The following is a 22611-nucleotide window of genomic DNA, read 5'->3' as shown; positions in this document are numbered from 1 at the left end:
CACAGGTAGATTTTACTTTTTATTATACCACAGTAATTACATTTAACTGCAGTGGTCTAATTTGCATCTCTGACAGTACATTGTAGTGGGCACAATGTTGCCTTTTTATGTAGTGCAAGACATGCAAAACTTTCTTTTGATCGCTTATTGCTACACCTCACTGTTTTCTAGAATGGCTCTATAAAAACTCTGAGGCAAAACTGAGAGTAGCTAACACTTCCTGTGTTAGTGTTTATCTTCAATCTCTGCTATGAGGTTAAAAATTGTATGATGGGCCGCGTGTAAAGTAATGCGCCTTCACACAGCTTTACAACTGCAGAGGGGAAAAAAAAAACAGATACCAAGTTTATTTGAACATTTGCTTGTATGACTACTTTACCATTGGCCTCCTAAAGCAATTTTCTAGCTACCTGATGTTATAAACATTATAGAAAGACCTGTCAATAAAATGTCCTAGAAGACATCTCAAGAGACAATTACGTGGTGAATATAAGGGGAAAAATCATGACCAAATTTATCTGCTGCTCCCTCTCTGTGGAACATGTACCATTTTTCTACATTGAAAAATGACCATGCCTCCAGGTTTTCTGTGTGATAATTTGATTTTAGGGGGGGAACTGCACAGACTTGACACATCAAAGTCTGTTTACACGTCTGGGGCAGTATTTCTGCAGTTACATGAAAAAAGTTGGACAAAACCTTTTGTGGCATTAAAGAAATGTGTGCAACATCAATATAAATCGCCCGAAGTGATTTAAGTTGAATCAGCACCAGTCGCGCATGGACTTCCAAGTTTGAAAATGAAAGAAGAATCTAGGGTTGCTTAATTTGAAAGAAGTGGGTTTCCCAGACCGGTGAAGCCTTCTCATCATCTCTGCTTAAAGCCTGAAGTCATCACCCCCCACTGCCATAACAAACCAGAACCTTTGAGTTGAGTTGCACTGTGTAAAGTCCAGAAAAGTAAAGTTCTTGCTAGGACCCATGAGCAAAAATTTCTTCCAAACACATCCCCAAGATTAGGCCCAGGACAATAATCCACCTTGTCCTGTTTAAAGTTACTGTTGAACAATAAAATGGATAATAAAGAAGACGAATGCAAAAACAATACTTTATTGTTAAAAAATATACAAACCTTATCAATTTAATCCCAAAAGACATTTTTGTATTATAACCAGTGGAAACCATCTTCCTTCCCTTGAGTCTAAAGGCAACCTATTCATTGACATGTTCAAGTAGCTCTTCAACCTGCGTGCTAGTTTGGACGCATGCCTTAATAGCTGTTCAACAAGTCAATGTCCTCTGCAGTAAGAGTTGGTGAGGACGAACATTTTCCCGGAGGGCTTTCATTTGAAGTGTCACACGTTTCCGACTGAAGCCTCCTTTTTCTGGGATCATGGCAGGGATTCTCTAAGTCATTTGTCCTGGAGGGAACCTGTTTTTCTCTTACGTCATTGTTCGCCGGTCTGTAGAAATGGAGTCTCTCACTCTTATCCTCTTCCGTGCTCTTATGAGTCAGAGGTGTTGCATTCAGTACCGTTCTGACAAACTTCTGCCTGCCAACTACAGAAAAAACAAATTTTAAAAGTGTCCAATTATTTATTTAAAAATAGGCCATCGCTGTGTAAATATGAACTTACAAAAACGAAGTGCCGATGTTCTTGAGTCTTCAACTTTTTTCTGTTTTGGCATTAGTGAGCTATTCATTTCCCACTGGTTTACAACCTGAAAACATGCCAAACATTACTTCCTGACACTTGTTATTTAAAAAAACAAAAAAAACAAAAAACAGTTGTGATCAGAAGTTTAAATCCATTCATCATGGCATGAATTTCAGGTTATTCTGAGCTTTTAATTATTTATTTGAGCTGTAAAACAGAATATGTTTTTATAGCACTCATTGACTTGACCATCAGCAGAACAATGGGAAAGTCAATGAAGATATAAGAAGAATTGTGGATTTACAAAAGTTTCCAAGGTTTCTTGGAGCCATTTCTAAAGAACTGCAGATTCCAAGATCATCAGTTGAAACAATGGTGCTTTGATCAAACTGTCGCCCCCAGATGAAATTAAATTTGTTAAGATATTCAGGAACAACCCAGAAACTACCAATACCCAAGGCTGCCTTGAACTGGAAACGACTGTAACACCAGCATCACGGTCCACACTGAAGGAAGTTTTAAATGGCTATGGACCAAGACGGTGCTGACTAAGAAAGGAGGAGGACTGAATTTTGCTGCTCCCTACATGAACAAAACCAAATGCCATCTGGAGAATTTTTTTATGTTCAGACCACACAAAGATTGAACTATTTAGCCACAATGACAGGAGGTATGTTTGGAAAAATAAAGGTGAGGCTTTCAAACCCAAGAACACTGTATCAACTCTAAAGCATGGCAGTGGTAGCATTATGCTTTGAGTCTGTTTGCTGCCAGTGGTACTAGTACACTGCACAAAGTGGTTTAAATAATGAAGGAGCACTACCTCCAAAAGTCCACCTCAAATCAACAGCTAGACGGTTAAAGCTTGCAAACAACTGTGTTCCAACAGGACAATGTTCCCAAACACAAATCAAAATTGGTTTTGGTTGAGGTGCAACTTGCTAAGGGACATTTAACCAAATGTTGGTGAGGCTGTATGTATGAATGGAATACAGAAATTCCAGAATAAATTCAAACATGTACATGTTTTTTAAAGTTATTAAAGATGTGTACAATACAGTGATTCCACCTTGGGGGGGAAATATTTTACCATCATCATACCCATAATGAGTTTATGTAAACATCTGACCACTACTCTATTCTTCTATCAATGTCAAATCCGCATTTAAACATACTTACCTGTTCAGCCCAACCTTCTGTCTTGCATCTTGAGTGATCAAAGGCAGCCAGTGGTTTCTCAGAATAAATTAGTCCTAACAGGTTCGACATTGTTGCCTTCAATCCTGTGCCAAGCTAGAGGTATACATTACATTTAGATGTCAGTATAACAATGAGCCACAGATAAGTGTTACACACAACTATTGATGTTATACCTTCAAACTGGTTCCAGATACATCAAGATTTGCAAGTTTTGGGAGACATGTGAGGTATTCGAGAGCCCTCTCTGAGATATTGTTGTCTGGAAATGACAGATTATAGCTGATCAACAATTTTATAATGATGTGAGTTTTGAATACTTCAAATCTGGAGGGGATGGTATTTGTGCCATCACCATGAAATCAACTAATAGTTTGGTAACCAACAGGAAATATCCAGAAGCTGAAGACAGTCCAGTCCCTTGTGCATCATACGGATAGGTGCGGTCAGTCGTTGGAGGCCAGCATCTGACAGGCTGTTACTACCGATGAAAAGTTGAATCAGGCTCCTAGAGTGGGAAAAAAAATGTTAGCAACAGCTTTTATTAAATCTTTCATGTAATTTATTTAGGAATGCAATACCTTGCCAGTGAGGTGGATGTTAGATGTTGAAAAAGCTCATGATTGTCACCCAGTTTGCAGCCAAACAAATCCAGAGACTTCAAATTATGAAATGTTTTTATTTCATCCATTCGCTCGTGCAGAAGTGGAAACCTGCAGAAATAAAAGAGGAACAACAAATGCTAGCTGTCCGTGGTAAAGAAGAAAAGGAACCTCGCAGTTTTTTGGTGGCAGTCCGACTCACCTGTTTCGTAAACACAGTGATTCAAGTACCATGCTTCCATATGCATCACTGAATAACTGCAGGGCTTTTGAAGAAATTTCTGGGTTTAAGAATACACGATTTTCCTCAGCTGCTACAAAAAGTTTATCACCTATTTGCTCAGGGAAGCCAATCAGAGAGTCTACATGATGAATATTGTCAACTACAAACAACAAAGTGATGTCAAAGAGAGATTTTGTGGTATATCGCAGACTTCCCTCTTCATTGTAGGTGAATATAAAATGCTCTTTTCTGGGCACAAACGGATTTGTCCTTCTGCACGATAACGCTGGCTTTGGCTGTGCCAGGACTATGTCACTGACACGACGAAGACTTCCTCTTTCTCGGACATAAATGGTGCTATTGTCCATAGTAAGGTCGCACTATTAAGGGCTGCACGTTAAGTCAGCAAAAACTCGAAGTAGCTCACAAGCTAGCTATTAAATAGTATCATGTCCTTGGCTAAAATTAGTATAAAAGGACACCCAAACCCTGCAGTAAAACTCTTTTACTACTTTTTTGCTCCAAATATTTCACATTTTACGGCATTTGCTTTACTACTTGTATGCATTATGACAAATATTCCGGGTTTCCTACGGTAGCCGCGGTTCCTACAGTGCAAGCAAGTTACTGGCAGCTGTGCCTGCTCACTTCAAAGTAAAAGATGGTTAACAACGAATGCTTGTTTTTTTTAGGAACTTCTTACCAAATTGCGTATTCTAAGTAACAAGAATGTAATATGAGAAAACGTGTACATACTTTATAATGAACCTCTCAGGATCTCACCAAGTAGTAGTTTAAATGAAAAAAAAATCCAAACCCTTATTTTGAAAATGTTTAGGAAGAAGTCTTGTTTACATCCTTGATCGAGCCTGCTCCCGGAAGTGCCAACGTATACGGCAGAAATTAAGTGATTTTTATGGGTTTGGAAGGATAATTTGGTAATTGATTTTCCAAAGATGATAGCTAAAACATATTTTAAAAAGACTGATACTTTTAATGGTTGTTTTTCTGTCTTAATCAGATTTTACATAGTTGTCAAAGTTGATGATCTGCTAAGTGAGAACTTGGTAGCTAACTCAGCTAACTCATAACGTCTTTTTCCTTTATTGGTTATAGTGTGCGAAGTCTTAAACATTCCCCATATCTTCCTGAGGTTAAGTTGTTGCCCTTGTGTGACAATTAATTTCCTGTGCGTTTGAGACGGACTTCGCTCTTCGAATCTTTATAAATGGCGTCGAAAAATGATCCGTTTCAATTTCAGGGTGAGTGTCAATCTTCCACTGTGTTATGGAAATGTAGTTGTTTATTTTTGTGAAAAATTTAAACTCACAAGAAGCGATCGTTGACATTTTGCATTAATCCATGTCAACTAACTAGAATTTGACGAAGCTGGCGATCTGTTGGAAGCCAACAGAGATGCAACTACCATCAGCATCGATGATGAAGATGTGAAGCCTAAGCAAAGCACTGCGACTGGTTTCTCCACTGAAGCTGATACTGAGGATCCACTTGCCAATGATGACCAGGCAGAGGTTAGGACAAGCCTTTGAATTTAATATATTTTATTAACTTTTAAGATTTAATTTAATTTTTCCACCAAATCCTTGAATTTAAGCTTCTCTCAGGGCAAAAGAAAAGTCCCTCTTTTTGGTCTTTTGAGTACTACCAAAGGTTCTTTGACATCGAGACCCATCATGTAAGTTTTTTTTTTCTAATGACTTTTTGGCACCATTTTTGCTAGGTCTCATCAGATTCCATATTTAGTGGTTTCTAATATTTCTTTCAGGTAAAGGAAAGGATAATTGGATCAATGATGCCATGGCCTAGAAAGAACTTTATTAATGTCTACCTCCGTAGAAATCCTGATCTCTATGGTTAGCTCTTCATAGTTTTAACAGATATGTCTCAATCAGATTTTTTTTGTATGACACTAGGTGTATTGTTCTTTGATGTTGTATTCTATTGGTAAATGCTATTTTCATGGAAACCCCCAATAAGGAAACAACTTACATGTGTGTAACAACTGCTTTTAGGACCGTTCTGGATTTGCACCACTCTTGTGTTTGCCACCGCCATAAGTGGAAACATATCCAACTTTTTGGCCCACCAAGGCGATCGGGACTACAAATATACCCCAGAGTTTCGAAAAGGTTTGCTCCTCTTCACTCTCATATAGGGCTTTTCAATATGACCAAAATCTCATATCCCGATATGAGACATTTATCGTCCCGATATAAATCACAAAAATTTTACATTTTCTGAAAATTCTGTGAATCTTGGGGAGCTTGACTTGCGTGAATTGTTTCCAGCTGGGCGTCCTTTACCTGGAGTCGAGTGTTTTAACCAATGCATGAAACGATACATTTTTAGACATAAGTTGTAACGGCCGCCGTTTTATTTGTGAGTATTTATTACACGGCGTCTTCTAACGTTTGAATCTATGGTTTATTTTTTTAGCGCCTGACTCCTCTTTTTTGCTTCTCATCCGTAAACACTCTGCATACTCGTTCACGTGATTCAGTTTATTTAAAAAAGTCTCAACAGGATCTTGAGCTTTACTGTGAAAGGTTTATGTGGAAAATAAAAGAGCGGACAAGCGATGGTTTTATCATCGTTGTTGCTAACGACAACGCATACAAACAGGCCAGTAGTGTGGTTATATTAAATATGAGAGAAAGAGAGAACTTTAAGAAATTAATATAGCCACTATAGTGACCATCAAAACCATCAATGATCAAAGCGATGAAAAAAAATTGCCGTAAACAGTTTATTTTGCGACACCACGAAACAAACGATAGCGTAAAATGAAACGATAGACGTTTTTTTATATCGTCACCCGATATATATCGTTATATCGAACAGCCCTACTCTCATACACGTTTACATTAAATATGGGAGGGAAACAGCCATTTCACACTGAGTTTTGATTCTTTATGTTTTCCAGTAACCATTGCTGCAACAATAATCTTCAGCTATGCTTGGTTAGTGCCTCTTGCCGTCTGGGGTTTTCTGCTATGGAGAAACAATAAAATGGTGAACTTGGTGTCATATGCCTTTATGGAGATTGTCTGTGTGTACGGCTATTCTCTTTCAATATATATACCTGCAGTGGTAAGAAATTTTGTTTTTTTGTTTTGTCTTGTGTTTTGTTTATTCATTTTAAAGTAGTAGTAACAAATGAAGCACTATACTAAATTTTAGGCATTTATATAACCCCCTAAAAGCAGATGCATATTTAATTACATGATTTGCTGGTTTCTAGTTTTTTAACTTTATTTTCTAAATCAAGGTTCTGTGGATTCTCCCCTTTAACTGGCTGAGTTGGTGCACCATTGTGGTGGCACTCTGCCTCTCTGGCTCAGTACTGGTTTTGACTTTCTGGCCTGCAGTCAGAGATGACCACCCCAGAGTTATGATAGCATTCCTGTCTGTGATTGTGTTGCTCAACATCCTGCTGGCTGTTGGTTGTAAGGTAAATATGGCTACTTTTGATATTTAATGACAAAATAGTATTTGTGCTAATACATCTATTTCATAACGCTTATCCATCTGGATTTAGATAACAATGATTGACTCTTTCTAATTTATCCTCTGTGATGTCAGCATGGCCTAGTTTTGAACCCACCTCTCCATTCGCCATTCACAGATCCGATCACTTACACTGATATTTTGGCATTTGACTCCTCTGTGGGTTTTTGGGAAACAAATATACTTTATAGTGTCAAGTTGAATCCCTCTGGGGAGATGTGTTTCAGCGGAAACTATGACTACATTACTACATGGTGTGAGAAAGGGCTTCTAGTAAACTTCCTATCATGAATACTGTCCGGTCCTCAGGGATATCATATGTCCCACCACATTGAAGTAATTAGTCTTCAAACTAAGCCATGTCTGAACGCTTAACAAGATGAATGGCTTCCAGAAATCCTGTATTCTTTTCTCTACCCCTGAACATTTGCTTCACACCTACTCACAGTTTGGATTTCGTGCTTACCAGTTTCTCATAACATGTCTTTGCCCTGCCAGTACTCCTTTGCACAAGTTCTTTGACACTTTTTTTTACTCATTTGGGTTTTCTTTTGCAGACCTACTTTTTTACTATTCCAGGGAACAAGACGGTAAAGCCAACAAATTCGACGACATGAAAGACTTGCATTGTCTCAAGGTACCAATAGTGACACAGAAGCTTTTTAAGCTTTTACATATACACTGAAAATCTGATATGTATTTATAATATGTATCTACATGGTGTTTATTTCATTTGTTGTTTGCATATTTACACTCAGTAGTGTCACAAAGGAGGACTTTAATACATTATTGACCCATTTTTGGAGCCTTGGCTCACATGTGTGTCATTTTGACCTACTAAATCTGACACAGGACTTCCTGTACATGATTTTGCCATGCCAAGGCAAGTGTTATCCCCTTTTTGTCTTTTTCTTTTTTTCTTTGAAATTGCAGGCTCTCGTGTTGCCTTATTAGAGAGAATCAAGTTGCTGTGCTGATGAAGTCATGCAACGTCTGAATTTCACCTGAACTCGTACATCCGGTCTTAACACCTTAACCCCTGTATCCTGAGTGCGTGTTTGGATCAGCTGTGTGACATCTGAAAATGCACAATAATAGCAAGCGTGTGGGTTTTGTTTTCTTTTTACGGGTGCTGGATTCTAAACTTTATGCATATAAATGGAGTATGGTTTAAAATAACAAAAAAGGTATATTTTAGTATGACCTTTATACTTAAGTTACATTTTTAAATATTTCTATAACAACACATTTCATAACTGGTGACAGCATCGATGGCATGTATTTTTATATTCCTATAATGGGAAATGAATCATTTGTAAACAGAATTTTCTGTGTAAACAATTATAGATATGGTGTGTTAACCAACGACTAGCGTTATTACACTTGGAGCTGTTGTACGTTACTCTTAAGTTTCTACAAGTCCACCCAACTAATGCCAAAGACCTGTGCTAAACTTTTAAATGGTCATGTAAGTGTTTCTGGAATTAATTTGGTAATGTTTTTGATCGGAAGTGTGGAATTTATTGATTCATGGAGAAAATAAAACATGGTTATTGTGGGAAATGCTGTATTTGAATGTCATTGTTTTATATTTCTAGTTCATTGCAGATCTTTAACACAAACTGAGACAGGTTTCCTTATATTATATAACATAAGTAGTTGCCTAATTGTTTCTTGTCATGCCTGCAGAAAATTGATATCCATCTCAGGTGTCATAGGTCAAAAGTTAATATTAATTAAATACTAAATCTTATATAGTGCTTTTCTACTCAACTTGAGCACTCAGAGCACTTTATGCAACATATCTAATTCACACATTCATACAAGCACTTTTTTGTATGTCTAAGTGCTTTCTATCTAACAGTCATACTCTGAACTCTGGGTGGTTGCATTGGATGAGTGCTTAAAATACTTCATGTGATTCTTCATTTTAGGCAGCCTTGAGTCACCCCGGCTTTCACGTCCATGTGCAACGTGACTCATTTCTTTGGGTTTCTAACTACTTTGTTTTCCAATACATGTCAACAATTGGAAATTTTAAATATTTAAAGAAGAGATTGTAACTAATAGGTATAAGATGAACATTTCAAAGAGATTAACTTTAAAAGTGAGCTGCTGCTACCGTTTTCCAGCTCATCCATCTAAACTGTCACGTGGTCGAGCAAACCGATAGAATCTATCGTATCACTGTTTAGATTCGCAGATCACCCGCAGTGGAAAATCTCACAGTATATATCCAAAGCTGACCACATGCAGGCACACGGTGTGTGGTCAGCACTTTACATTCAGTGAACCTACGTAAAGACTATGCTTAATATTTCCACTAATTAAGTAGAGCTACTTTTTTTTTGATTAATTAACAAAACAGAAAAAAGTGTCACTTGAACCTTTGTCAAAGGGATGGTGGCGTCCTAATTAATGGTCATTCTAGCCCCAGCTTTGAGTTACACAGGAGCTGCCTGTCAAACAGGTAACCCTATTGGAGGAATGTCACCTGCCTCAGTCTCAGAAGTCTAGACAGCTGCACATACTTGTAGATTTATCAGCACAACACAGGAGGACTTGATTTGCTATTTGTTCTCATTTTTGGGGAATGCCTTTTAATTATTTTTTATAGCTATAGACATATATATTGTGACTTGAAGACCTTTCCATAGGATGGCCACTTCAAATGGCAAAGGTGAAAAAGTGTCCAAATTTGAGATGCTGAAACTTTTGGAGAAATGCAGGAAAGAAAGGGACGATGCCATGCACAAAGAAAGCGTTCTCAGAGAGAAGCTCAGGCAGTATGAGTCAAGGATGCGTTCAACAGAGGCTATGAAACAGAAACTGAAGACTCTGGCTCTGGACAACAGGGAGCTGAGGAAACAGGTGAAGGCTCTTCGTACTGAAATTGGACTTGAGTGCAGCCCTAAGTTCAATGGAAAGACCACCAAGGACATAATCAATGACTTGCATGAAAAAGAACGTGAGTGCAACTCCCTGGTGGAAAAGGCTGGAAAACTGAGTCTGACCATTGATGGCTTGACCTCAGAGTTGGCAAATACAGTCACCTCTAAAACACTTTTAGAGGATCAAGTACAGTCATTGCAGCAAAATCTCAAGGATATGACAAATAACCAGCGTCGTCTGCTTAAGTTGTGGGAAGACAAGAAGTCCCAGAGGGAACAGCTTGCCCTCCCTGCAATAATACAGAAACCTGGACTGAAGCCACCCGTCCATAAAGCAGTTCAAACCGACATGTCCATCAGTTCCACTCAAAAGCTTCCAGCCAATGCTTTTGAGATAAAGCCATTTTCACGGGACAGTGACAAAAATACTGTTTTGGATAAACACAGTTTCCCATCTTACGGAAACGGCTATAGTCACGGAAAGAAAGCTTTCGTGCATGATGAAGCTAAAGGAATACAGAACTGACTTCACTGACAGCTACTGACTCTGCACTTGAGATGGCAACTAATTACTGGACTAATGTTACATAATGACAGAGTAAAATGAGACACAACTTTAAAGCTGATTTATGTTCTTGTGTAATTCCATCTTGTGACAATGTTGTTTTAATAGCATTTGCATAATTTAAACGTAACCTGATTTTTAGGATCGGTGAAAGTCGACCTTTCAGGAAAACATTTGTAAGCTGAGCTTAATGTAATGATGAAATTTAACGTAGTGTACGTGTGCCAGTCAGTGAGAATTTATATGTACAATCTTTAGTTCAAGACCCAACGTTAAATCCATATACTGAATGAATATGAAACGCTGGCAGCAGGCAGGAAGATGGACAGCTTTTAATCGGGGTCCTTCAGAGGTCCTTTGAATGCATGTGGCGCGATATGGGAAACTGAGGCGTAAATAGTTTTGATTGTCGTTTTCTTCTCAAAGAGAGGCATAAATTTATCTAAACAACATGTTTTCTGCAGAGCAGAGTTGCTGGTTTATCCGCAAGGTGAGTGTTTTTCTTCTGACACCAGATGACTATTTAGAAAGTGATTTTTCGTGTCTCCTAGCTTGCTAAACTTAGATCTGTTTATGCTAGCTTCTTTGAATGCAGCTAATGAACGTCTTCAGATTTTATTTATTTACAATTATCTTTAAAAGTGTTTACAGAAAGTTGAGAAACCGAGGTGCGAATGGAGGCTATTCAAATAAAAGAAAGAAACGCGAGCAAAGTAAAAGGGGAAAAAAGTGTCTTTACAAATATGAAGTTAGTAACAACTATGCAGATATGTAAGTTTCACACGTTAAACCCGATCGATAAATAGCAACTTGAGTATAGCGTGTTTTCTGGTAGCAAAAACAATAAGGAAAATTAACTTAGTGATTATTTGTATTATTTGACTGAAATATGAAAATATTTGATTCACGCATGTTGTAAACATTAACGATAGGCATCTGGGGGCTCACACTGAAAGTATATAGGCCTCCGTAGTTTCTACCAAACAATGACAGAAAAAGAATTGCTGATGTTGAATTGAAATGTTTTCACTTATTTTAAATTTATGTTACATTGAATGAAGTGAAGATGTCGTGCCAAAAATTGACTCATGTTTCTCTTTCTTTTTTCTTTTAAATTTATTTATTTATTGTAATGTCTGATATCTTGTTTTTATTGGAAAATAGGCTGTACTCAATAGGATTTATGAAGTCGTTATATATATGATAGAGAAATGACCTGTTTTTCATGTATCCTAATGACTCTGACTTATTGTACCTACAATGTGTTCTAGATTATAATCAATCCATTTTTTTTTTTGCCACCTAAATATATTTATAGAGCTGTTATGTTACGTTTGTTGCATTTATCCGTCCCCCTCTTGACCGGATCTGGCTTGAAAAGGAAAAGTTTAATGTCAGTAATTTTTTATTTTTTATTTTAGCTGGGGAAAATAAAGAATATATAAAGTGACTTTGACCAAAAATGATTTCAGCTTCTATCTTGTGGTAGGAATATTGTTTCCTATTCAAACTGATTTGATGTCTTTCATGTAAGATATGTCTGACAGATTATTGGACAATAAGTCATCTACTACAGTTTAAAGCGCTTTGGATGCCTTGTTTATAATGGAGCACTGTAACGAAAAATAATTTCCCCTAGGGATCAGTAAAGTATTCTGATTCTGATTGAAAAGCGCTATATAAATGCAATCCATTATTAAATATGAGTAACCTTTTTTTTTGGAAGTTACCAGTAATCACTTTTACCCCTAATGTAACAGTCATTCAAAACCACTTTTAAGTTCATACCTACCTTTTCCTATAAAACAAGCCTAAAGGGAAAAACAAACAAACAAAAACAAACCAGCTACCTATATTCAACAGAAGCCACTTCATTGCATTATTATCAAGACAAAAAACTAAATTTTGAACATAACACCTTTAACGAGGCATTAACAGTTCCACATGGGTATCACTCTTTGAGAAAATTGAATTGCAATGCAATATTGGGAATGTTTGCATCTTGGTTTCAGAATTTTACACCCCAGAAGATATTGTTTTAAATTACATGCTCTCTGGAGATTTCCTTTACAACCCGATTAGCACAGAACACGTTCTGTACAGGAATGTGAAATTTAAGTAAGACAATTTAAAAAAAGAAAAAAAAGACCTTTTCATATGGATTCAAATTTCTTTTTTTTTTTATAGCGTTGAATCAAGTGGTTATTCTTTCCCAATACTTGGTGATCAATAATAATGATGATAATAATAATAATAATAATAATAATAGTAATAATACATTTTATTTGAGGCCACCTTTCAGAAACCCAAGGTCACCTTACCAAAGAGAAAAATTATTAGAAGGAGTAATAGTCATAAAATAAGTAAAAATTGCAAAACAGAACTTGACAACAGATAAAATCAGCACTAAAGCGAATAAGCCAGTTTGAACAGATGTGTTTTGAGCTGTGACTTAAATGCGGGAAGAGAGTCTATATTTCTTATGGTTGGAGGAAGAGAGTCCCAGAGCCAAGGAACAAAGCCACCACTAAAGGCTCTGTTCTCCATAAGACATGCGGGCGGAACAGTAAGATGAATAGCAGATGAGGATCTGAGAGGGCGGGAAAGTGGTGATGTGAAGCGGGTCACACAAATAGGAAGGAGCAGATTTATGGATACACTTGTATGTGAAAAGTAAGATTTTAAAGTTTATCCTGGCTTCTATGGCTAACCAGTGAAGCTGCTGAAGAACTGGGGTAATATGAGCACTTGACGGAATACGAGTTATGACCCGAGCTGCAGAATTTTGAAGAAGTTGGAGTTGATGAAGGGACCTTTTAGGGAGACCAAATAAGAGGGAATTGCAGTAATCAATATGAGACGTAATAAGACTATGGACAAGGATGGGCTATATAATGTCTATAATGTAATAATGACTGCTCTGTTCAGGTAATTTGTTGGAGAGCTGCAGCCAGTATTGCTTGGGCTGTACTGTTGTTGCCACCCAGCACAGCAATTTTTGTGTTCCTCAGCAAGTTCAGTGTTCTCCACCCCATCCAGACCATATCAGGTGAGTCACCACGCTGCATTTTAAGATTACTCAGAGCTGAGTATGAAGCTTACCGTACACTTTTTTTTTTTTTAAATTCCAGAATGCTTCTCCATGCTAACAAGTGCAACTGCCATCTTCTCTTTCATCCTGCTGTGTGGAGTGATCATCATGGTTGGTTTCTTGAACTTTGAGTATTACACAGGTGAGTCACAGAGCACTGCAAAACTTCCCTAAAGATTTTCTTTACTACTAACATGTTACGTGGATAGATCATATGTAAATTTTCATTAGTGAAGCTGGAATTAATGTCACCAGTTCAGTGTTATGGTAGAGCTTATAATAAATAAAATGCTATCATTAGTTTAACAGAATTAAGTAATTTGATTGTGGACTAATGTTGTCTGTTAAATAGGGAATAGTTTGTTGAATGACACCACAACATGAAAAACACACGATCCTTCTCCCTTGGATAAAAAGATTAGTGTTATGTTTTTCTTTAAATTGTTTAATAAAACAAAATGAAAGTAAAATGAGTTAAGTTTTACTTTCTTTTCAGGACAACTAAAATATCTGATTGTTTAGTACTGGTTCAACACATCCATGGGGCCAGCTATTACTTTAATAAGCTTTACTCAGGTTTTAAATGATAAGATAATATAATGGGTACTCCACTAAAAAATTGTCTATTATGTAACTTCTTTGTTGTTACTGTTTTTTTCTTTCAGTCATTCCAACTATTGCATGCTCGAAAATCGCGCTCTTTGGTCAGCTTCTCCACCCTCGACAGCTTGTCAACTCCCTGGTCCACTGTATCATGGGAATGATTGTAGCTTGGTGTTCTGCCGTTACCATTGGATTTAGATACGAAACTCTTGGCCACCCGTGTGCGCAGACCGATGGGTAAGTGACTACCACACTAAGCTTTGGTGGTGAGCTTTAAACGTTTCTTCCACAGTTTAACTGCCTTCATTTATTTGCAACCCTGACAGTTATCATCAGATGTGTCTGAATGAATATCATCTCATCCTTCTGCTGGGTGGAGCTTTTGTTGGATTCTCTCACAGTCTGCTGGGTGTGATCCACAACATGAACTATGTCTCCTTCCATACTGTTCAGGTAAACAGTGGACTTTAAAATGTTCTTTGTTTATCTGTGATTCTGCCTCACATGTGACAGTGAATCAAAATTAGTATCCTGACTGCGAATAGCTCCAACATATTTTTCTGAGACAAAACAAGTAAATGAGGTGGCTGTAGCTCAGGAGGTAGAGCTAGTCACCTACTGATCCGAACGTTGGAGGTTCGATCCCTGGCTCCTCCAGTCTGCATGCCAAGCATCCTTGGGCAAGATACTAACCCCAAGTTGCTCTCCGATGCATCCATCGGAGTATGAATGTGTGTGAATGTGATTAGATGGCGCTCAGTTTGGGGTCAGTGCTTGTGAGAATGGGTGTGACTTGGTGAATGTGGCATGTTGTATAGAGCGCTTTGAGTACTCCTGGAGAGTAGAAAAGCGCTATACGAGAATCAGTCCATTTACCATTAAATCTCCCCCCCCAAAAAAATAAAATAAATAAATTTAAAAAAAGTTGCAGCTGTCTAGTGTGAGTTAATATTTGTTGTTCATGTTCACTTATTATTTCCCCAGCAATACAAATACCTTCGCTTCAAGGGATGTCTTCCTTTGGTGGTTAGGTGCAGTGCCACTCAGGCACTTTACTCTGTCAGGAACTTCATCGTTGTTTATTACTTTTTGGGTAAGTAACTTTCTTATTAATTAAAATGCCATTAATGAAGCTTCACCCGCTCTATCTCTCTATCTATCTCTATATACAGTGGCTTGCAAAAGTATTCGGCCCCCGTGAACTTTTCCACATTTTGTCACATTACAGCCACAAACATGAATCAATTTTATTGGAATTCCACGTGAAAGACCAACACAAAGTGGTGTACACGTGAGAAGTGGAACAAAAAATCATACATGATTCCAAACATTTTTTTACAAATAAATAACTGAAAAGTGGTGTGTGTGTAATTATTCAGCCCCCTGAGTCAATACTTTGTAGAACCACCTTTTGCTGCAATTACAGCTGCCAGTCTTTTAGGGTCTGTCTCTACCAGCTTTGCACATCTAGAGACTGAAATCTTTGCCCATTCTTCTTTGCAAAACAGCTCCAGCTCAGTCAGATTAGATGGACAGCGTTTGTAAACAGCAGTTTTCAGATCTTGCCACAGATTCTCGATTGGATTTAGATCTGGACTTTGACTGGGCCAGTCTAACACATGGATATGTTTTGTTTTAAACCATTCCATTGTTGCCCTGGCTTCATGTTTAGGGTCGTTGTCCTGCTGGAAGGTGAACCTCCGCCCCAGTCTCAAGTCTTTTGTGGACTCCAAGAGGTTTTCTTCCAAGATTGCTCTGTATTTGGCTCCATCCATCTTCCCATCAACTCTGACCAGCTTCCCTGTCCCTGCTGAAGAGAAGAACCCCCAGAGCATGATGCTGCCACCACCATATTTGACAGTGGGGATGGTGTGTTCAGAGTGATGTGCAGTGTTAGTTTTCCGCCACACATAGCGTTTTGCATTTTGGCCAAAAAGTTCCATTTTGGTCTCATCTGACCAGAGCAGCTTCTTCCACATGTTTGCTGTGTTCCCCACATGGCTCGTGGCAAACTGCAAACGGGACTTCTTATGGTTTTCTGTTACCAATGGCTTTCTTCTTGCCACTCTTCCATAAAGGCCAACTTTGTGCAGTGCACGACTAATAGTTGTCCTATGGACAGATTCCCCCACCTGAGCTGTAGATCTCTGCAGCTCGTCCAGAGTCACCATGGGCCTCTTGGCTGCATTTCTGATCAGCGCTCTCCTTGTTTGGCCTGTGAGTTTAGATGGACGGCCTTGTCTTGGTCGGTTTACAGTTGTGCCATACTGCTTCTATTTCTCTGAGTGATCGCTTGAACAGTGCTCTGTGGGATGGTCAAGGCTTGGGAAATCTTTTTGTAGCCTAAACCTGCTTTAAATTTCTCAATAACTTTATCCCTGACCTGTCTGGTGTCTAAATCCAATCGAGAATCTGTGGCAATATCTGAAAACTGCTGGTCACAAACACTGTCCATCTAATCTGACTGAGCTGGAGCTGTTTTGCAAAGAAGAATGGGCAAGGATTTCAGCCTCTAGATGTGCAAAGCTGGTAGACACATACCCTAAAAGACTGGCAGCTGTAATTGCAGCAAAAGGTGGTTCTACAAAGTATTGACTCAGGGGGCTGAATAATTACACACACACCACTATAGATAGTGTTGTGGAAATTTTAATTACCAAAGCCTGCAGACCAGATGAGTTGTAACAACACCTTTATTTCAGCTATCTCATGCATAAGGAGGGCCGTCAGTCAGGGGGCACTGAAAGTCGTCTCTGACAATGAACAGTTCAGGTCTTTTTTTTATACACGGTCACAGAACAAAAGGCTTTTACAGTTGCAGTTCACACCTTGGCTCTAAACAGACAGACTCTCTATCACCTGTGTGAATCTCCCCCACTCTGGGGTCAAGCCTTCCTGTGTGAGCTTCCGCATCCTGGGAGACATTCACCAGTTTCTCACCGCCTGTCCCAGCGTGAATGAGGTGTGAACCAGACATACTAAACTAAGTAACATGAAAGCAAGACAATACATTACAGGACAATGCACTAAAGAGAAATCCCACAACAATAGATACATAGATATAGATTGTCTGGATTTTGGCTTTCTCTGCACAGCATACTGGAAGTGTTCATTATTTAAATTTAATATCAACAGGGCACATTCCAAGAACATGGATCTGTAAAACACTGAATCTTCACTTGGGCAGGTTAGTGTTAGATCATATATGATTTATTGAAAATACTTAGCAATGCTTTTTGCCTGATCAGTAGCTCGCCTCGTGCAAAACACTGCATTATCATAGTTATGTGTGATCTACCCTTCCAGCTCTGCCCACCCTCTTGACAGCATAGCTGGATTGCTGGACCTCTCCCTCCTCTACCACCTCTGGATCAGTGCCACCTTTCTCCTCTTCACTTGGTACATCATGCTGCTGCTCTTTAGGATTTTTCTCACTGAGGTATGTATCCGTTAAAGGCAAAATTTAGATCTGTAAATATTTTAAAACCAATTGTGCTGTTCAGTATATTAAGTATCCTTAACAAGTCATCGAGGGAAGGTTGTTTCTTCCTGTTTTAATACTGTGATAATTACATTTCCTAAATAAAATAAATCCTATCTTGAGTCCAGTTCCTCTAGGAACTATTGACCTATTTCAAAATTGCCATTTATTTACAAACTGTTTTTTTTTGTTTTTTGTTTTTAAGTTGTCAATTTAGGTGTGTGTGTGTGTGTCGTGTTATATATCCTTCTGTCATACAGAGGTTCTGCTGACAGTTTCAAAATGATTTTGGTCAGTGGAAAACAGTACATAGTAACCACAATAACGTCCATAATCAAGACTACACAACTTCTATTTATATTTTTAATAACTTGGAAACACTAGGGGGCAGCAGTGTCAAGGCAATGGGTTTCTAAGGACTGAAAAGCATCTTGACTACAGTTTCTAATGAAAGATAGTAAATAAATAATAAAATGAAATTAAACATAATACATTTCTTCTGTAGGGGTACAGTTTTCCTGTGCAGTCATCTTTTACTGAGGATGCAGACCATTGCCTTCCTAAAGTACTGACTGAAAAGCAGCCAATGCTATTAAAAGTAGGTACAAAACACATTTATATTCTTGCAAACATATCCATTTTAGGTTAAACCCCACTGATCACCAAATTCTGGTGCTCTCTTTTCCCCAATTTCAGTTCCTAGCTTTGCAGGACTTGGCTCTGTTGTCTCAGCATTCTCCATTACGACGGTGTGAAGTCTTCAGTCTGAGTCAACCAGGTCTGATCATAGTTTCTTTGCGCAAAAGAAGTTTTTATTATTTCTATTGCTGTATAGCCCATTCTTCTGATTGTGACATCAGGCATATAATATGTAGATTTTGGTAGTCAACTGTCAAGCTCCTTCTGACCTCACGTCAAACCTCAAGTTAAATCAATCACAAACATCAAACATGCAAGGCAGGAGCCACAGTTCTTTTGTAAGAATTAATCTTGACGCATGTCAGATATTCAGATTGTGCTTTTATCTAGCTCAGAATGTATTTCTTATTTATTTATTCCCAGGTGGACATCCTCATAACTGGAATGCTATCAGTAAAGAGTGCCTCTCTCTGCTGGCTGATCTTACCCAGAGACTTGTAGCCTATCATGACACTGTAGCAACCAATGGCAGGGCCAAATCACTGTCAAGTGGGAGTGAAAGGAAGACCTCTTCTGAAACATCAGGTACATTAGTATCACAGAAGTGGCTGTCCATGTCAGCCAACTGTATAACAGTATATTAACATAGTGTGAGTGTGTTTATGGCATGTATGTATATTTTAATTTTTTTGTAATCCTAACCTCAGGTACAGAAGATTTCATGAGTCCAAGGCCTACCGCTTTTATGAAAACTCCAGCTTCAGTCTTCGCTCGGTCCATTGCTGGAGGCCAGCAGAGCCCTCTAACAGCCCCATTCACCCCTGATCTGGACAGCCCCTTTATGTCTCCTGCACTGCGGCGTCTTGCTGCTCCTGTGGAGCAAGGCTCACCTTGGTATGGCACAGTGCAGAGCCCCCACATCATGAGGCGAGTGCCCAAACTCTGGTCCACATCCACAGGTGAGTAGGGAATAATGGGAGCCGTCAGGTCATTCAGATCGTACAACTGCAATAAAATGCAATGTTAGACAAAAGAGAGAATGTGTTGACTGGTACAGTTCCCCCTTTTTTTTTTTTTCTTTTTTTTTTTTTTTTTAATGATGGCATATTTGGGGGCAATGAAGTGATACTTTTTTTACTTTGGTTGGTCTGATAGGTTGATCCATTTTTGGGTACATTATAAGCTTTATGCTTCTGTTGATACAGATTCCCAGGTTAATGGCAGTCCCCCGCCATCACCAGCTTCAGTTCCCAGTGACAAGCAGGAACCCTCCAAACCAAGTTTTCTGGCTCAGTTCCTCCAGAACAGAAGAGAACAGGTACTAAAACCTTGTCTCAAAGCCAAATGATAATGTGTTTTTGGTCCTGCACTGTGCTTCTGACGTAAGGCTTTTCACACTTATTAATTCAGGAATAATATAACAGGAGTCAAGTGCTGTGGTCTACTTCATCCAGCTTTTCTAGTTTTCCAAAAACCTACAGTCAGGGGTGGACAGATGTGAAAATTAACAGGGATATCACAAATTCAGATGTAAGGTTCTGGGAAATGTGCCAAATCGGGAGCTTGTTTATGGTTATTGTTAGAAGTACTGCTTTTACTACAGGGTCTCGACCCAGGGTTAAGTGTGAAAAGCTAGTATTTGTGTTAGTCTGTCTTTTTTTTTTTTTCTCTTTTTAAACTTTATCACCAAAACACTTCTACATTTAATTGTCTCATTTAGGTTAAAAATTTCTTGGCAAAGCGAGTGCTGATAGTGTATTTGTTTAACAAGGTAAGAACGTGTGGCATGTGCATGCTGTCTCCCTTAAACTTCTCCACACTGGGGGGCTCTGGCATGCTCTTATCTGGCTTGGTAGATTTTTGTCTTTTTTTTTTTTGTCTTTTTTTTTTTTTAATTTTTTAACAAATCTAGCGTTCTCGTGTAGTAGCCATTACTAATTTATCTCCTGGTTCTGGACCTAATGGTGGAGGCATTACTAATGCATCTCTTTTCTATCCAACCTGCTCTTCCAGTGAGCATACTAATTACCTTTAGAGCTTGAATTAAGGGGTCATGTGACAATCAGTTTAGTGCTTGGAGTATATGCTTAGAGATTTCCTTTTTCTGATCACACAGTGAGATTATGAGAGAAAAATCTCACTACTTGCATTTCCCTGCTTCCTCTGTGTAGAAACTAATGTGGTTAGTCTACTTTCTGAGGTTTATGTATATTTCTTTTAACCACACTTGCATGCTGTAGTGCTGTAGTGTAGTCACACTAAGTGTGCCCCACTAACAACTTCCTAATTTAGCATTGTGAGTCTGCATCTGTTAATTTAAAGGGAAAAAAATCCTGCTAGCTAACATTGTGTGTTGCAGCTCCCAGAAGCCTCGAGTCAGGCTCTCTTTGCTGACAGTCAGGCCCACATCTGGGCTTTGGAAGGTAGGAAGAAACTGTGAATACTTACATTTGATTTGAATTCAATTTCCATCCCGCATATTAATTTATTTTCTTTGATTTCCTTCCATTACAGGGCTCTCTTACCTTGTTCAAGCCTCATTCTCTGAAGATCAGTTTGGGGTTGTGCAGACTACATTACCCAGCATTCTCAGCTGCATGCTGGTCTTACAAGAGGTAAATTACAGTATATTATTTTACCTATTCTGGATATACTTGCTGGAGATTTTCTTGTGCTCCCTTAAAGTAGAAACAGAAGAACAGTAGAAACAACTGTCCTAATGGCTTTTCCATTAGGATAAGGAGACCATTTTTAATAGGGCCCAGTTCACTATAACGCAGGTTGATTAAGCACAATGACCATTTTAAGTAGAACATGTACAGGACAGTTGTACTTCTCGTCTGCAGGCTGTCGATCGACACTTCAAGCTGCCCCATGCCTCCAGTAAGCCTGTCAGGTTGACCAGCAGCATGGGAGACTCAACATACAAAACTCTGCGCTTTGCTCTCAGGGCCACACTAAAGACTGCCATCTACAGGATAACAACCACATTTGGTGATCACTTAAAGTAAGGCTGCTTACAATTTAAAATCTGAGTAGTATTTTGTGTGATTAAGAAAGAAAACTGCATGCTGAGTATTATAACCCTTGGTGTTTTTGTTTGATCCTCAGTGCTGTTCAGCTGTCTGCAGAGCATCAGAAAAGATTGCAGCAGTTTCTGGAGTACAAGGAGTAATGTATTTGACGCTGGCCGTGCCTTGAGATTCTTATCGATGCATAAAGATGTCAACAAATGAAAGGCCATGATAGTGCCTCTTTTAATATTTATGTCTGCACTATACCGTGGGATTATATTTGATGGTTGAGATCACATCTCTCACATGCAGGAAGGAGCAGGAAGCCAAACAGACTGAAACGGGTTGAAGGACTGTTATCTCTTGTGTTTAGGAGATATTAATCTACCCTACAGTAAAAGAGGCTCAAAATAAATAAATAAAATTTTTTCCTCACAAGGAAATGTGAGAAATTCATATATGACGTTTGTTGATTGGGATGAGTTACAAAGGGCTCTCTGTGCATCATCATCTTTGGATTTCATATTTCAGCTGCTGTCCTCTTGAGTAATATTTTTGGTGTTGAAAAGAGATGGCACGAGGGCTAACGAAGAAGCTGTCTTTGTTTTGTAATGAGCTTTTTTTTTTTTTTTTGGCTTCACGGGTGTCTGAAATGGATCCTAAAAATGCATTTTCATAGATCTGGTTTTGAGTCTAATCACCTGCCTAGAAGAACTGATCATCTGTCTGCATCAGCTCAGCAAAATACATTTTCAAATTAGACACCAGCTTTTGTACATGTTACCAGTTTGTATGATTTTTTTTGATTTTTTTTTCATGATAAATGACGTTATCATATGAGAGGAACAGGTTTGGTGCAGCAGGTTTTAAGCCTGGATAAATGTTGTCACTGCCAGAATTTAAGTTTCTGCTCAAAAAACAGTTTGAATAAAAACACGTGAAGATCCTTTCTCTGGTTTGGAGAAATGCGTGCTTGTCACAGGCGTAAGACGGAGAAGGCAATTGAAAGGAAAGACCATGCCAAAGTTGTCAGATATATGATGAACAAAAAGTGTAGGAGTGGAGACTTCAATCAATGCTTTCTGCTCAGGGCTACTTACCTCAGTACTGAACCCTCAC

At 38.5% G+C, this 22611-nt stretch overlaps 4 protein-coding genes across 6 annotated transcripts; 3 read left to right on the top strand and 1 right to left on the bottom strand.

The window, feature by feature from the left end:
• Positions 1–1094: 1094 nt before the first annotated feature.
• lrrc42 (leucine rich repeat containing 42) lies at positions 1095–4319 on the bottom strand. Its single transcript, XM_004555303.6, has 7 exons — positions 3660–4319; positions 3437–3568; positions 3242–3363; positions 3032–3117; positions 2838–2951; positions 1638–1722; positions 1095–1560 (listed from the first exon to the last, which is right to left on the bottom strand). Exons 1-7 carry the CDS (start codon positions 4046–4048, stop codon positions 1271–1273), a joined length of 1218 nt encoding a protein of 405 aa, XP_004555360.1. The 5' UTR covers positions 4049–4319; the 3' UTR covers positions 1095–1270.
• A 176-nt stretch (positions 4320–4495) lies between these two features.
• yipf1 (Yip1 domain family, member 1) lies at positions 4496–8771 on the top strand. 2 transcript variants are annotated; one of them, XM_076876787.1, is made up of 10 exons: positions 4496–4618; positions 4797–4942; positions 5058–5212; positions 5296–5376; positions 5467–5554; positions 5714–5830; positions 6625–6791; positions 6970–7152; positions 7788–7845; positions 8142–8771. In XM_076876787.1, exons 2-9 carry the CDS (start codon positions 4909–4911, stop codon positions 7800–7802), a joined length of 840 nt encoding a protein of 279 aa, XP_076732902.1. In that variant the 5' UTR covers positions 4496–4618; positions 4797–4908; the 3' UTR covers positions 7803–7845; positions 8142–8771. The 2 variants fall into 2 exon arrangements, with proteins under 2 accessions (XP_076732902.1, XP_004555359.1); XM_004555302.6 differs by having other exon boundaries at positions 7766–7845.
• A 998-nt stretch (positions 8772–9769) lies between these two features.
• On the top strand, positions 9770–10729 carry LOC101469749 (uncharacterized). The gene has a single exon (XM_004555299.2). The coding sequence runs from the start codon at positions 9867–9869 to the stop codon at positions 10623–10625; it is 759 nt and encodes a 252-aa protein (XP_004555356.1). The 5' UTR covers positions 9770–9866; the 3' UTR covers positions 10626–10729.
• Positions 10730–10995: 266 nt separating this feature from the next.
• On the top strand, positions 10996–22441 carry ndc1 (NDC1 transmembrane nucleoporin). 2 transcript variants are annotated; one of them, XM_004555298.5, is made up of 18 exons: positions 10997–11154; positions 13593–13713; positions 13796–13897; positions 14421–14595; positions 14685–14811; positions 15343–15451; positions 17494–17545; positions 17665–17797; positions 18345–18437; positions 18536–18617; positions 18902–19063; positions 19186–19437; positions 19684–19796; positions 20199–20249; positions 20838–20901; positions 20993–21093; positions 21325–21485; positions 21590–22441. In XM_004555298.5, exons 1-18 carry the CDS (start codon positions 11116–11118, stop codon positions 21651–21653), a joined length of 2001 nt encoding a protein of 666 aa, XP_004555355.1. In that variant the 5' UTR covers positions 10997–11115; the 3' UTR covers positions 21654–22441. The 2 variants fall into 2 exon arrangements, with proteins under 2 accessions (XP_076733066.1, XP_004555355.1); XM_076876951.1 differs by lacking the exon at positions 20199–20249 and having other exon boundaries at positions 10996–11154.
• Positions 22442–22611: the final 170 nt, after the last annotated feature.

This window comes from Maylandia zebra, linkage group LG18, assembly GCF_041146795.1.
Source record: "Maylandia zebra isolate NMK-2024a linkage group LG18, Mzebra_GT3a, whole genome shotgun sequence".
Lineage (NCBI taxonomy): Eukaryota > Metazoa > Chordata > Actinopteri > Cichliformes > Cichlidae > Maylandia > Maylandia zebra.
This window is presented reverse-complemented; position numbering and strand designations above follow the sequence as displayed.

Bases quoted from the DNA above. Each gene is read 5' to 3' on its own strand.
- lrrc42 (XM_004555303.6), bottom strand. From the start codon at position 4,048: ATGGACAATAGCACCATTTATGTCCGAGAAAGAGGAAGTCTTCGTCGT. The intron at 2,952-3,031 runs GTATAACATCAA...GTATACCTCTAG, and splicing joins TATCTGGAACCAGTTTGAAG to CTTGGCACAGGATTGAAGGC. The intron at 1,723-2,837 runs GTAAGTATGTTT...GCATGTTTTCAG, and splicing joins CAGAAGGTTGGGCTGAACAG to GTTGTAAACCAGTGGGAAAT.
- yipf1 (XM_004555302.6), top strand. From the start codon at position 4,909: ATGGCGTCGAAAAATGATCCGTTTCAATTTCAGG. The intron at 5,555-5,713 runs GTTAGCTCTTCA...AACTGCTTTTAG, and splicing joins TAGAAATCCTGATCTCTATG to GACCGTTCTGGATTTGCACC. The intron at 5,831-6,624 runs GTTTGCTCCTCT...TATGTTTTCCAG, and splicing joins TACCCCAGAGTTTCGAAAAG to TAACCATTGCTGCAACAATA.
- LOC101469749 (XM_004555299.2), top strand. From the start codon at position 9,867: ATGGCCACTTCAAATGGCAAAGGTGAAAAAGTGTCCAAATTTGAGATG.
- ndc1 (XM_004555298.5), top strand. From the start codon at position 11,116: ATGTTTTCTGCAGAGCAGAGTTGCTGGTTTATCCGCAAG. The intron at 18,618-18,901 runs GTCTGATCATAG...ATTTATTCCCAG, and splicing joins CTTCAGTCTGAGTCAACCAG to GTGGACATCCTCATAACTGG. The intron at 19,438-19,683 runs GTGAGTAGGGAA...CTGTTGATACAG, and splicing joins ACTCTGGTCCACATCCACAG to ATTCCCAGGTTAATGGCAGT.